This window comes from Hemitrygon akajei, chromosome 11 (genome assembly GCF_048418815.1).
Source record: "Hemitrygon akajei chromosome 11, sHemAka1.3, whole genome shotgun sequence".
Taxonomy (NCBI): domain Eukaryota; kingdom Metazoa; phylum Chordata; class Chondrichthyes; order Myliobatiformes; family Dasyatidae; genus Hemitrygon; species Hemitrygon akajei.
Genome location: NC_133134.1, coordinates 139,323,302 through 139,338,937, shown reverse-complemented (window position 1 = coordinate 139,338,937; position 15,636 = coordinate 139,323,302). Strand labels below are relative to the sequence as shown.

The following is a 15,636-nucleotide window of genomic DNA, read 5'->3' as shown; positions in this document are numbered from 1 at the left end:
TGCATGATGTGCAGGCTCATTCTTATTGAAAGACAGTGTTTAATCTGAACTACATTTACTAGTATGACTGAACTTGAAAATATAGAAATATCTATTCATGAATTTTTCAGTTTTTGTGTATATTTACAAAGCTGAAATATAATTGAAAGGATCAAACGTCTCTCAAAAGATAAACTACTGCCCACTGATCTGAAAAGTTTGTTTGTAAAAATAGGAGCATATTGGCCACCGGTGTTAATGATAAACTAAAGTTTCTATGAAGACTACTTATTGTATGTAGTTAAATCTCAGGGTCAGTTTTCCATTTCATCCGGGGAAGAGCAATTCATGCTAACTATAACTGTAAAATAGAATACAGATATTACATAATTGCTAATTTTAAATCTTGTGCTTATTTTAGTGCAACTGGTTTCACAACACGTTCGGATATTGGACCTGCTCGAGATGCCAATGACCCCGTTGATGACCGGCATGCTCCCCCTGGAAAAAGAACTGTTGGCGATCAAATGAAAAAGAATCAAGCAGATGATGATGATGAAGATTTGAATGACACAAATTATGATGAGGTAGTTAGACCATCTCATTTCTGTGGTTTCTCGTTGCTTAAGATGGCCTCTAATATACCTGCCCTTTTTATGGGGGGGGGAAAAGACCAATGAGCACAAAAAGCTGCAGTTGCAACTTTATACAAGGCTCTTCCATTTCATCTGCTATTTCTCTTAGTGTACTAGCTTGTATTGACCAAGGCAATGCCTTTATGGGGCATTTGTCAGACTGCACTTGGAGTACTGTGAGTAGTTTTGGCTCCCTTTTCTAAGAACAGATGTACTGTATTGAGGGGGTCCATAGGAGGTTCCCAGGAATGAAAGGGTTAATGTGTGAGAAGCTTTTGATGGCTTTGGGCAGTCTAGAAGAATGAGGGGAGGTGTCTCAATGAAATCTATCAAATATTGAAAGGCCCAGATAGAGTGGATGTGGAAAGGGTGTTTCCTATAGTGGGAGTGTCTAGACCAGAGAACACAGCCTCAGAATACAAAAATATTTCATTAGAACAGATCAGAAACTTCTTTAGTCAAAGGGTTGTGAATCTTTGCTACAAATGGCTGTGGAGGACAAATATTGAATATATTTAAAGTGGAGGTTGATAGCGACATTTACTTCTCATTCCTAAATAAATTTCTAATAATTTCTTTACTTAATTTCATTTAGGAATGAGCAGTAAATGTTAGCCATTCTGGTAGTGCTTCACACTTCATGGATGAATAAGCTACAATGTATTCTTGGCAATTTAATTAATATTTTAGTATAAGCTACACCAGTTTGGTATTATCTACAAATTTTAAAATTACCTTTTTAATGGCACATATCTCCAGCATAGCCATGTAACTACTAATCAAATCAAGGACTTTAAGGAGACATAGGGGACAGTGAGTTTACCATCTTGAAATCATGGCAATGTTGTATTTACTGAAATGTTAGTTAGATATCTCACTTTGTGTTTGCTACCTAACCTACTGAGTTATTTAAGCATTTTCAATTTTTCAATCTTGCAGGATTTGTAGCATTTTGGTTTTTTATTACTTCCACTGCATTCCTTTTATTTTTTTCTGATTATTTCTCAAGCAGTTTAATATGGTTGGTGTAATATGACCTTTTCTTTTGAAATGTTCTAATATTGAAAATATCTCTTAGTAAAAATAATTCATTTAATGTTGCTGTTGTTAGTTGAAATATATGTATTGGTGCATTTCATTTTTTTTGTAGTAAATCAAAACTTCAGTGTATTTTCTGCTTGTCTCTGCTTGATAATTTGGTGACAGAAGTATTTTTTTTTAAGTTTAATGGATATGCTGGAAGCTTATTCTCAAGTGGGCCATATGAAAAAGATGATGAAGAGGCAGATGCAATCTATGCTGCACTGGACAAGAGAATGGATGAAAGAAGAAAAGACAGAAGGTATGCAACTTGTATAAACCATGCAGAGCACAAGTAGGCCACTCATCCCAGCTAGATTATTTTGGGGGATAATGGTAACTGAAGTTTCATTGCATTCTTCCTCATAGCAGCATAGTGCTCAGTCACTTCCTTTCATAGTACTATAGTTAATTTCAGTTAATTGTGACACATCTGGACTAGTACATTTTGGCCCAGTTAAGTGGCTGTCCCAATAAGCTGAACCTTCATTGAAATAGTTAAAACGGTATAAAAAAGTCAAACTGTCATTTAGCTGAGTAACGAATTATGTTTTTAAATTAAATACATAACAAATTAAAACAATACCAATTCTCCTATAGCAGTATGAAACCGTGTATTAGCTCCTAATAGTTAACAATGGAGAAATTCATCCAGTGTATGCTGAGGTGTTCTTTTGACTAAGTGTACAAAATTAGTGCAGCCACGTAGTGTACAAAACGGATCGACTTCATACAATGTTTTTGACAATTGCATTCTCTAAGTCATATATGTCAAACTCAAGGCCCGCGGGCCAAATCTGGCCCGCGGTGGAATTGTCTTTGGCCCGCGAGATAATATCTAATTACTATTAAAGCTGGCCCCAGTAATCGAAGCGCCTATGGCGTATGATATGGCTAATGCTGAGTTTATTCAGGTACCAGGTTTTCAGGGTTTTTAGTGTTTATTCAGCAGTCTTCATAAGAAACGGAATTTGTAAAGTGAAACACTTTGTAGTTATAGCAGAGACTGAGACACATGAGAGCAAGCTGAAAAAACGGAGGCAACGAAAGCTGCGTTCGCACGCGTCCGACTGATCCGGCCCGCATGAAGCTGCATTTTGCTCAATCCGGCCCGTGACCTAAAATGAGTTTGACACCCCTGCTCTAAGTCTTCATTTTCATTAGCATTGTAACGTTCAAGATGATTGTCAATACCTTCAAATTCTTTGCAGTTCATAACTTGAAATGTAAAATTGTTTTAATTTCATTCCTGGCCATTTCTAGCATCTCCAAGCCTGAATGCTTGGAACTGCAGGGAGCAAACGGTTCTGAATTGTCTTATTTTTCACCATCTCTCTGCGACAAAAGTAATTGCTTTTTGAACACGAGCACACACAGCTGATGCTTTTTAAAAACTGTTTGCTCTAAGCATGGTGTAGTGTCTAATTACACAAGAGTGCACGGACTGACATTACTTAGAAACTATTCGTTAGCAGTTTCCAGTCCCAATTGAGGTGCATAGTGTACTAAGTAAACTAATGGAATCCGGCTATTTTCTCGATTAGTTTTTTTTTCTTAAAGAATTGTGCCAAATAAGTGGTAGCTCCGATTAAACGATAGTCTAACTAATTGATTGTATTTTTATAATATACAGTGGATTCCGGTTAATTGGGAAACATTGGGACTATTACATTTTGGCCCGATTAAATGGCGGTCCTAATTAGTTGAAGTTTCATTGAAATAGCTAAAAAGTTATTTTAAAAAAGGCAAACTTACATTTAACTGAGTAACAAATTATGCATTTAAATGAAATATAGAACAAATTAGAACACTACCAATGCACTAAATAATTGTGTATCAGTTCAACGGAGGGATTCATCCAATGTGTGCTGCTGTATATGGGATGTCCAGAGAGGGGTAGCTCCTCTGTGCAGTGGCTTTTCTTGTCCATTCTGGGGAAGTTCACTCACTTTTGGTCCCCACCAGACAATCAGCTCTCACCTGTGGCTCCAAATAGTTTGCATGCAACATTGGCCATACCCTGGTACACCACTTCAACAGGCAAGTTAAACCAGGTGAGGGTAGTCAGTGGGCCTCATATGCTGGTGAGATAGGGACTTGCCTATCCTAGCGTGTGAAGTCAGCTCCAGCAGACTGGGCAAATAAGATCAGCAGTGAAATCCAACAGTTAAGAAGGTGATTCTGCAACTCTTCATGGAAAGCAAAGGGCTTCATAAGGCACAGAAGATTCATGATTATCTACTGCAACTAAGGAAGAACCCAGCTTGTGACATCTACTCATACTAGTGGACCTGGACCTTCGAGTTTGAGAATGGAACTGTCCCAGTGCAACAGCTTTAGCTTTCTCACAGGCCTTTGTACGTGTTTCTTCTAATTATTTAATAATGATGAGCATAGTAGGCTAGATGGTCTCTTTTACTCTGCTTCAGCACTCAGTAAGATTATGACTAATTCAATGCCACACTCTCCCAATACTCCTTGACTCCCTTATGGTCCAAATGTCTGTTAATATCTGCCTTGATCAATTTCAATACATCTGCCTCCAAGCCTCTTGGGTGGAATATTTTTAAGATTCTTAACACTTGGTGAGGGAATTACAACTCATCTCCATGTTAAAGTAGCAATTTCTTAAATTTGCTGATAGCTTCCAGTAGCCTTCATAATTAGGTATGTTCCCAGTGTCTTTGCTACTGAATTTTTCATCATTTTAAAGATCTTTATTTGCACTCCTCAATCCTCTTCAAGAGCCTACCGTAGATTCCGGACTACAGAGCGCACCTGATTAAAAGCCGCTGGCTCTAATTTTAGAAATAAAATCAATTTTTTAATTGTACAGGCCGCACCGGATTTTCGGCCGCAGGTGTCCCACGTTGTAATATGAGATATTTACACAGAAAGATATTACACGTGAGGATTTTTTAACTTTTAATTAAATCCATATGGTAACAAAAACAAATACATATTGCAAATGCTTTTTTTCGAACCGTGCCCGTAACGCGGCTACTTTTAAATATACGTTGCGTATACTTCTTTACTGAACAACATTCCAATATCTCCTAACGACTGGTAAAAAATATATATACTGCAGCCTACCAGGAAAAGTTATTGATCGCCTTTAACTTAAAAGCAGCATTCGCTCAGATCCAAAGCTGCTCGCGTAATGCGCTCCCTCCCTCCGTCCCGTTTTATCGCAAACGGCATTTTTCCCACAAGACGCGGCGAAACCGGGTGTGACGTCATAGCATCCCGCGATGTAGTACAGAAAACAAATATAGTTAAAACTCTTCTAACTTTAACTAGAAAATGAATTACTAAGCGAAAATATTATAAACTAAATAACTGCCATAAAGGCAGCACAATGCTTTTCTTCGAGTGTTTTCCATGTTGATGAGGGTGAGTACAAATGACTGATTTACAATAATTTAATTGTGAAAGTGCGCTTGATTTATCGTGCAATTTCATTGGACCTCTGTGAACTACTCATCAATTTTATTGGTCTACTGTTATGAGGCAAAATGTTTACGAGGCGGCATGAAAAAAATCATGTATTAGCCGCTCCGTTTTAAAGGCCGCAGAGTTCAAAGCTGTTCAAAATGTGGGAAAAAAGTAGCGGCTTAAAATCCGGAATCTACGGTAATTAACCTCTCTGGATAGGTAGGACCTCTGTTCTATTGTTATCTTTGTATGGTCTTTACATTCTTTCCAGTGTTTTTATAATGTGAAGATTAGAACTGTGCTGCAGTTGTGTTACAATCAGAGTTTCAACTGTTAAGAATACCTAAGTTTAAAGTGTGTACTTCTAGAAATACAGGTGTCCCCCGCTTTACGAATGTTTGTTTTACGCCACTTCGCTTTTACAAAAGACCTACATTAGTGATCTGTTTTCGCATTACAAAGAGGATTTTCGCTTTTACGAAAATTTTCCCCATATAAGTTAATGGTTCTTCGCTTTACGCCATTTTGGCTTAAGATAGGTTTAATAGGAACGTTCTACCTTCGTAAAAGGGGGCGGGGGGAGGCACCTGAACAGCCCAATGTTTGGATGCTTTTCTTGTAGATTTGCTTCCACTTTTATTTACTCTTATTTTCCTCAATAGTATTGATAATTTTATAACGTGTAATTCATAAACCTTTAAATTACTTGGCCAAATGTGTCTGTTCTGTGAGTTTATTAATCATGTTTAGTAAATTCTTGCAGTCCTCCTTGGTATTGACCAACCCTCCCTGAGAAAAGGACAAGTCTGTAAATTGGAAATCATTTTTTAAAGTTTTCCGAATAACATTCCAGCAGTGACTGTTGGCGAAGTCTTTTTCTCTATAGCTCATAGCCTGTAAAGTCATGGAGAGCATGCATACTCTACACAATACCAAAGATGAGGGGCAAATGTATGTGAGACAGCAACTTGGTATGCCACAATAGCACCCTTCTAACTAATAGAACATTTTCTGCGACAAATTCTTTTATTGGTTGAAAGAATTAGCATAAAAAGTCAGCACTCGTTGCCATTTCATAATGAAAGGAGTTAAAAATGCAATTAATGTCAAGTGCAGTGAGTTACTGAAATTGAGGTTGAAATGAAGTGTCATTCTTGTGAAGCAGTGTCAAAAAGGTGCAAATCCTCCACTAAATTGTCACAATTTGTAATTTGCGGGGTTTCTTGCAACAAGTAACTGATCGGTTTATACTATAGTAATTGCCTGCATCTTTAACATGCCATTTTATCAGTGGATTTTACTGTAATATCTTTTTAATTTACTGTTGAAACATAATATTTGCAGTAAACAACAGACTTGTATGCAACTATTTTTGAGCAGAAAAAAATATGCATATGCTTGTCACACAACAGTAATACAGCTACAATTTTTAAGAAAGGAATTTCAATTTGATATGGAATTCAGTCTTCGAGGAGTAACTCATTTTTAACTGTTCAGAGCAAGGGTGAGCATTGCATCAAGGAATGCAATTCCATTCAGTTGGGCTTTAAAGTTATTCACTGTAGGAATACTATGATAAGACATATTAAGTATATAATTATATAATCTGCATGTTTGTATTCCTCAAAAAAAATGAGGAGGTTCTTAATTTTTGTTCATTTAGCAGACTTCAAGTAACATCAGTGCTTCCTATGAAAAGAAGCAAGAGGCTCCCAAGCAAACAAAGATTACAATATTAATTATAGTGTAGGGGTAATTAACTTAGGATGTCCCCATTAATGCAAGTTCCTCATGGGAATATCTGAATAATGTTCATAATGCAACAACTCAGTTTAGTAAAACATTGGAACAGTGCTTCAGAGCAGCAGTACATAAAATTCTAGTACTTGGTATTTATTTTAATGCATGAGTTAAATAATGTTGTATCTGTACAGTGTTTCTAAATCTAATTTAACTAAAAGTTGTAGAGTAACTTGACATTTGAATATACAAGGAGATGGTGGTGGACTTTAGGAGATCTAGGCCTCATATGGAGCCAGTGATCATTAATGGAGAATGTGTGGAGCAGGTTAAGACCTACAAGTATCTGGGAGTACAGTTAGACGAGAAGCTAGACTGGACTGCCAACACAGATGCCTTGTGCAGGAAGGCACAGAGTCGACTGTACTTCCTAAGAAGGTTGGCGTCATTCAATGTCTGTAGTGAGATGCTGAACATGTTCTATAGGTCAGTTGTGGAGAGCGCCCTCTTCTTTGTGGTGGCGTGTTGGGGAGGAAGCATTAAGAAGAGGGACGCCTCACGTCTTAATAAGCTGGTAAGGAAGGCGGGCTCTGTCGTGGGCAAAGTACTCGAGAGTTTAACATCGGTAGCAGAGCAAAGGGCGCTGAGTAGGCTACGGTCAATTATGGATAACTCTGAACATCCTCTACATAGCACCATCCAGAGACAGAGAAGCAGTTTCAGCGACAGGTTACTATCGATGCAATGCTCCTCAGACAGGATGAAGAGGTCAATACTCCTCAATGCCATTAGGCTTTACAATTCTACTGCCAGGACTTAAGAACTTTTTAAAAGCTATTATTAATGCTTTTTGAGATAGTGATTTAGATGCATATCATATTTTTTACTGAGTTAAGTATTGTATGTAATTAGTTTTGCTACAACAAGTGTATGGGACATTGGAAAAAAAGTTGAATTTCCCCATGGGGATGAATAAAGTATCTATCTATCTATCTATCTATCTATCTTTGATTATTATTTTGGATTTACAACTAATTTATAATGATCCAGAGAATTCAAAATATATTTATTATCAAAGAATGTATAAATTATACATCTTGAGGTTTGTCTGCTTATAGACAGCCACAAAGCAAAAATCAAAAAACCTAATTTTAAAAAGAAAGGCCAAAACCACTGCGCAGAATGAGAAAACAAAACAATCATGCAAAGAGTATAAGCAAGCGACAGTATTCCGAACCAGATTGAGTCCTCAGATCTGCTCCTCGGAACAGCCGGTGTAAGCCCAAGCCTCAGTTTCAATAGCACAGCAGCCAGAGCAGTTCACCATTGAACAATAAATGAATGTTGCAGGAGAATGAGCATTATCAGCCCGACCCTCGCCTCCGTTCTTGACCCTTGGGCTTTCCATTCTATCTGGACTAGTGTTTAAATTGCCCAAGCATTGGGAGTACCTCGCTCTAGGACCTGGATGGCAGTGTAGTCATATGCTTGAACTTCCCAGCCTGAAGCCATTCTCAATTTTAACAAATCGGCTTGGTACTTGGAGCAATTCAGCCTCTCGACCAGCTTAGGTGGACAGGCATCTAAGCTCTTCTGCATCGACTACTCTCCAAATCGCTCACTCCAAATCCATCTCCTCCTGCGACCTTGTCTTGAACATGTTGTACTTTGGCTTTGCAGTGCATCTGCACAGACAAAACTTCGAATCAGTTTTGCCTCCACTCACTTCTTCATTTGCAGTGTAAGTTTACCATAATTTTCTTCAGAAAAGATGTTATTAGTAATGTTTTTAGTCAAATGCCTTTCCAACTATCAGCAAACTGTCGCACGCCTTCAGTTGCGCCATTTTAAACTGGAAAGAGGGACTCTTACTATTCAGTTTGAAGCTGGAATAATAACCTTTCAAAACATATCATCTTAATTTGAGTAGTTAGATATTAACTGAGTTTTTAAACTTGTTTTTTTGAAGTTGTAGAAATAAAGTTGTATGTAATTCACTTTTTCATTGATCTGGGCAGGTATGAACACAAAGATCAGTTATGCTGGTCCTGTATAGAGTCCTGTAGTCTTCATTTTCTTTGTGTCTAGAATAATCTGCTTTCCAGCCATACAGGTGAAATTTTGCTGGAGTGATTGATCCCAGAGGTGTTGAATTCTTGTGAAGTTTGTTTAGTAATAAGTACCTGGTCATACTACTGAAGCATCCAGCCTCTAGAACAGAAGGGAAATCTGGAGGTGGGGGCATTGTTAGTATGCATTCAGACATTTTAAAAACTTGAAACTGATATAAGTAAAGTGATGTAAGTACAAGTAAAAATCATCCCTGTTCCATGTGCTGAAAATTCCTATTCAAGTGAATTTTTGTACTACAGTAATAGATTGGAAATGGAACAGAGAATGATTTCCCAGTCATAATATTGGCGAATGTCAGTAAAACTTGGCTATGTGACTGATTTCCACACGGAGTCCAACAGAACATTGTGCTTGCATTTGTAGTGCCATCTGTAATTCAGCAAATTCTGAACTTCTTGTCAGTCATTGCAAGGCCAGAACTGATGTCAGAATGAGTAGCTAAGCAGCAGAGGTTTGCTCTGGAATCACCCAACTACAGGCAGGCATGAACCAGCTCTAATAGAAATTTGCTGTATATTTATCAAGCTTTGCTTTTTGTTAAATAACAGTTTGGCTGTTTCCTCATTCATGAATATTTTCAATGAGTATTCAGCTAAATCTATAGTACAGAATTCCAAAACCCCCATTCAGCTGTGGGGCAGAAGTTCACTGAAGTTGCTGACTCCTTATCCTTCGATTATGCCTCCTGGCTCTAGACTTGCTCTGTGGGAGGAAGGACCCTCTTGTCATCCACATTGACAACCCCCTTCAGGTTTTCAGTTTCAGAGATCATCTTTCATTCTTCTAAATGTTTGAAACAAGTAAAATTTGTTCTTAATGGATATCCTAGATATCAGTCAAATCACTCTTTGTTCCATGCTTGTGAAGTGAATTTGTTTGAATTTATGGAATTGCTGTCTTTGCTAATAGAATAGACATTTTTCATCCAAAGCATTAACATCGGCCATGTTAATGTGGACAGGCTTAGCAATTGGTCAGTGAATGATCAGATTTTATTTTGCTAATGTTTGCCGAAATGGGAAGTAAGGTTACAATACAATGGCAATGTATGTCTATATTTCTACATCATAGTTACAATATGGCAGTCATTATTAACACTGGATGTGTCTTAGTAATTATGAGAGGTTTCTTATACAATGGGTGCAGTGTGAATTTCAACTAAGTTGTTTTTTAATTGGATACAAAGTTTTGAACTAATTCCCTAATTACACTGGAGATAAAGATTTTGCTTACTGAATACTTTTGTGTGTATCTTAGGGATTTTGGGCTGCTAATCATGAAAATCATCATGAAATTTCCTTATCATGCACCATTTTTATGAAATGGCCCATATTTGTTATTTCAATTCACAGATCAAGTCAGAATACTTGATGCCAAGATTAAGGAAGGCATTTTTATTGATCCACAAATCAAACAGGTCGTCAATGACAAGCAATTTAATACCAAACTACATGTAGCTGGTTGACAATATGATTCAAGCATAAAAAAGCATGAAGTGTAACATGTCACAAAAGATTCATTTTCTGCATCCTCATTTAGACCTCTTCCCTGAAAATCTTGGCACTGTCAGTGACGAGCATAGCAAAAGGTTTCACCGGGACATTGCGGTCATGGAGAAACTATCAGGGCAACTGGAATCCATCAATGTGGCTGATTATTTTTGGACACTTAAGTGAGAAGCCTCAAACACTGAGTGCAAATGAAAATCATCAACAAAACATATTTTTAACTTAGTTGAATGTCCTGGCAAAGTGCCAGCACCATTATGTAATTAAATGGATTATATTCAATAAAAGTTAATTTCTTGTTTCTCCAAAATACAAATAGTCTGAAATTATATTTGTGTTCAACTTTAGGTGGGCTATCATAAATTTAAAAAAAAATAAGAAATGTGTTGTCCAGTGTTATGGAAGTAGTTACTATAAATTTGTTTAAAAATCTAATGAATGGAAGGTATGTATATTTTATTTTTTATGTTTAAAATTAATATTGTCCCCTCCAAGGGAGCAGCGTGAGAAGGAAGAAATTGAGAAGTACCGTATGGAACGTCCAAAAATCCAGCAACAGTTCTCTGACTTGAAGGTAATTATTTTGTCTTTTAGTATAAAGCTACATCTCTAATGCTACTTCCCCATTTTACTTCTTCCCTCAAATTTGAAGAGATTGGGTAATTTCTGCATTAGATGGTTGAAAAGCCTTCGTTATTTGGGCAAATAATTTATTCTTGGTTTCCACACTGAGGAATTGTGCCTTCAGCTGTGATCCAGGTAGATTAATGGTAGTGTGGTCTTTTGTTCTACCTTGTTATCACAATGTGTGTAAAATTCTGTCTTCTATTACATTTTAATTTAAATGTGAATCAGCTTGAACTGAATCGGGACCACTGGCATTCAGTATTTAATTGGCAGTAATCCCATGACTTTGAATATGCTGTCAAATGAAGAGGCTTGGGTTTACTGATGGATTTTGAATCCCTGCAGAGTCTGGCAATGGAGCTCAATTTATGCTGGGTTATTGCTTCTAATCCTCTCGCAAGGTAGATCTAGCAGGATGCAAGACCTTTTTAGTTTCTGTAAGGATCATAAGGGTGTCAATTAGGGAATAAAGACAGTGATCAGTTTTTAAATAATTGTGTGTTTTAATATTTTAGCATTAAGTTGCTTTTAAATGCTTCTGAATGTCAGATATTTAAACTATAAAGAATTCCTCTGGTTTTCCAGCTGGTAAAGGTAGCAATGAGGCTTTGCTAGCTATCAGAGGTAACTTGGGAAAGGCTTCCTGAGGTTTTGCTGTCACTCAGACTATGCCCATTGTCACAAGTCAGCAGGATGGATATCCACATCTGAACTCTGTTGGTGCAAGTACAAACCCCATTTCCAGAAAAGTTGGGATATTTTCCAAAATGCAATAAAAACAAAAATCTGTGATATGTTAATTCACGTGAACCTTTATTTAACTGACAAAAGTACAAAGAAAAGATTTTCAATAGTTTTACTCACCAACTTCATTGTATTTTGTAAATATACATAAATTTAGAATTTGATGGCTGTAACACACTCAACAAAAGTTGGGACAGAGGCATGTTTACCATTAGTAACACTTTTTAATCGTTTTGGAACTGAGAATACTAATTGTAGTAGATTTGCAATTGGAAATTTTGTCCATTCTTGCTTGATATAAGACTTTAGCTGCTAAACAGTCCGTGGTCTCCGTTGTCTGATTCTCCTCTTCATGATGCGCCATACATTTTCAATAGGAGATAGATCTGGACTGGCACCAGGCCACTCAAGCACACGCACTCTGTGTCTACAAAGCCACACTGTTGTAGCCTGTGCAGAATGTGGTCTGGCATCGTCCTGCTGAAATAAGCATGATCGTCCTGGGAAGAGACGTCGCCTAGATGGCAACATATGTCTCTCTAAAATCCTAATATATGCCTCAGAGTCAATGGTACCTTCACATACATGCAACTCACCCATGCCATGGGCACTGATGCACCCCCATACCATCACAGATGCTGGCTTTTGCACCTTCCGCTGATGACAATCAGGATGGTCCTTCTCAACTTTGGCACAGAGAACTTGACACCCATTTATTTCGAAAACTAGCTGAAATGTGGACTCATCTGACCACAGCATACGGTTTCACAGTCTTTCGGTCCATCTGAGATGAGCTCGGGCCCAGAGAACTCACCGGCGTTTCTGTATAGAGGCTTCCTCCTTGTGTAATACAGTTTCAAGTTGCATTTCTGGATGCAACGACGGACTGTGTTAAGTGACAATGGTTTTCCGAAGTACTCCTGAGCCCAGGTGGCTATAATTGTCACAGTAGCATGACGGTTTCTTAGGCAGTGCCGCCTGAGGGCTCGAAGATCACGCGCATTCAGCAGTGGTTTCTGACCTTGCCCTTTACGCACTGAGATGTCTCTGAATTCTCTGAATCTTTTCACAATATTATGTACTGTAGATGTTGAAAGACCTAAATTCTCTGCAATCTTGCGTTGGGAAATGTTCCTTTTGAACTGACTAACAATTCTCTCACGAATTTTGGCACAAAGGGGTGAGCCACGACCCATCCTTGCTTGCAAAGACTGAGCCTTTGATGGACGCTACTTTTATACCCAGTCATGATACCTCACCTGCTACCAATTAGCCTGCTTAATGTGGAGTCTTCCAAACCGGTGTTACTTGAATATTCTGTGCACTTTTCAATCTTATTTTAACTCTGTCCCAACTTTTGTTGAGTGTGTTGCAGCCAATAAATTCTAAATTTGTGTATATGTACAAAATACAATTAAGTTAGTCAGTAAAACTATTGAAACTCTTTTCTTTGTACTTTTGTCAGTTAAATAAAGGTTCACATGAATTAACATATCACAGATTTTTGTTTTTATTGCATTTTGGAAAATATCCTGCAAATGGGGTTTGTATGTTGATGACTGGCCAGATAATTTTCGTTGTGGTTCAAATTAGCAAATTGATATGTGGGAACATTCTGATGTTTAAAATCTCTTCAGAGGAAGCTGTCAGAAGTTACAGAAGAAGAATGGCTGAGTATTCCTGAAGTTGGTGATGCTCGTAACAAACGTCAGAGGAACCCTCGCTATGAGAAATTGACACCTGTACCAGATAGTTTCTTTGCCAAACATTTGCAAACTGGAGAACAGCACACATCTGTGGATCCCAGGCAAACGGTCAGTGTTACTTTACACCTCGCATGCAAATCTTCAGTTGCATTAGAAAAAGGGTGATCTCATTGTTTTATTGTGTTGAATTATATTAATCATTTTGCATGTAGTATGATCTTGATATTCTTTGATAGGATCACAACTGAAGCACAAATAAAGTTCTTGGTACAATTTAAGTTTCCATAACTTCATACTGGTTGTTGTGATGCTCTTATGACAGCGATGAGCACTTGATCTCGATCATTAAGTTGAGGCCCTTGGAATTTGTCTGCCTGCACTGCACTTACTCTGCATCTTTAACACTATATTTTGTATTCTGTTTTTTCCCCCAATGCACTTGTGTCTGAAATGATCTGTCTGGATGGTGTGCAAACAAAAACTTTCACTCTTGGTATACGTGACGGTAATGGACCAAATATCAACTAAAGGATGTGCATTTGATTGATCCTTGGAAGGTTCTTCATTGCATTAAATTGAGTGATGTTATCTGATATTCACCAGAGACATAAGATTCAGCGAATGATTGAAAAGTAGATGTTGAAAGCATTTAGCATTCAAGGCCATAGTTCTTTAAATGATGATCCTCTTTGGACTGAAGAGGAATGATTGCTAAGTAAATTGTAAATTTTTGAACTACTCTAATCAAGGTGATTGGGGTCATTTCAACACACACAAAATGCTGAGGGAACTCAGCAAGCCAGGCAGCATCCATGGGAAAAGAGTAGAGTTGATGTTTCAGGCTGAGACCCTTTGGCTGAACCAGAGGAGAAAAGCTGAGGAGTAGATTTAAAAGGTGCGGCGAGATGGAAAGGGAGAGCGAAACCCAAGATGATAGGTGAAACCGGGTGGAGAAGGGATGAAGTAAAGAGCTGGGAAGTTGATTGGTGAAGGAGGAGTCTGATAGAAGAGGGCAGAAGGCCATGGAGGGAGAAGCACCATAGGGAGTCGATGGGTGGGCAAGGAGAGGAGGTGAGAGAGGGAAAAGAGGACGTGGAATAGCGAAGGACCTGTCGAAGAGTCTCAGCCTGAAACACAACTGTTTACTCTTTTCCATACATGCTGCCTGGCCTGTTGAGTTCCTCCAGTATTTTGTGTACGTTGTTTGGATTTCCAGCATCTGCAGATTTTTTCTTGTTTGCAATTGTGGTAATTTTTTGGGTGCACGCATGATTAATGCTGATCAAGGTTTTGGATAACAAGCAAGTCTAAGTCTATATATTTTCGGATAGTACTAGAGATGGTGTTTATTTTCTCCATGATCCTAGTAAATAATGAAGCAGAATCAAGGGACTTTGCTACTTTTGTTTTCCTACCTGTGCTTCTGTGTTCCATAATGTTTTGGTATTTATGAACAAAGTAAATTTACCTCTGAAAATGTATAGACTTATTCAATAATTTTTCTGCTGAGAATACTTCTTTTTAGCCCTGGTATAAAGGAAGGTGACCTGGATATTTTTAACTGGGAAAGAATATGTCCAGAATAAAAAAACACTTCTGTTATGAGAAAACATGTCTACAGAAAAATTAGTCCAATTATACAGTGCCTATAAAAAGTATTGCCCCCCCCCCCCGGAAATTTCATGTTTTACAACATTGAATCACAGTGGATTTAATTTGGCTTTTTTAACACTGATCAACCGAAAAGGACTCTTCCGTGTCAAAGTGTAAACAGATCTCTACAAAGTGATCAAAATTACTTACAGATATAAAACACAAAGTAATTGCATTAGTATTCACCCCCTTTATCACCAAATCATCACTGGTGCAGCCAGTTGGTTTCAGAAGTCACATAGTGAGTCAAGTGGAAGTCTGTTTCTGGCGACCTTTGTGCGGTCGAGGTGTTTCAGTTGATTATAGTAAAAACACACCTGTATCTGGAAGATCTAACTGCTGGTAAGTCAGTATCCTGGCAAAAACTACACCATGAAGACAAAAGAACACTCTAAG

The 15,636-nt window shown here is 37.9% G+C and overlaps 1 protein-coding gene across 1 annotated transcript in view; it reads left to right on the top strand.

Annotated features, from left to right (window-relative positions):
* The window catches only part of prpf6 (PRP6 pre-mRNA processing factor 6 homolog (S. cerevisiae)), a 91,593-nt gene that overhangs the window by 9,810 nt on the left and 66,147 nt on the right, over positions 1–15,636 (top strand). The window contains exons 2-5 of the mRNA XM_073061784.1: positions 401–566; positions 1,838–1,956; positions 11,006–11,084; positions 13,519–13,695. Coding sequence (XP_072917885.1) covers positions 401–566; positions 1,838–1,956; positions 11,006–11,084; positions 13,519–13,695 — 541 coding nt within the window. The remainder of the gene's footprint in view (positions 1–400; positions 567–1,837; positions 1,957–11,005; positions 11,085–13,518; positions 13,696–15,636) is intronic.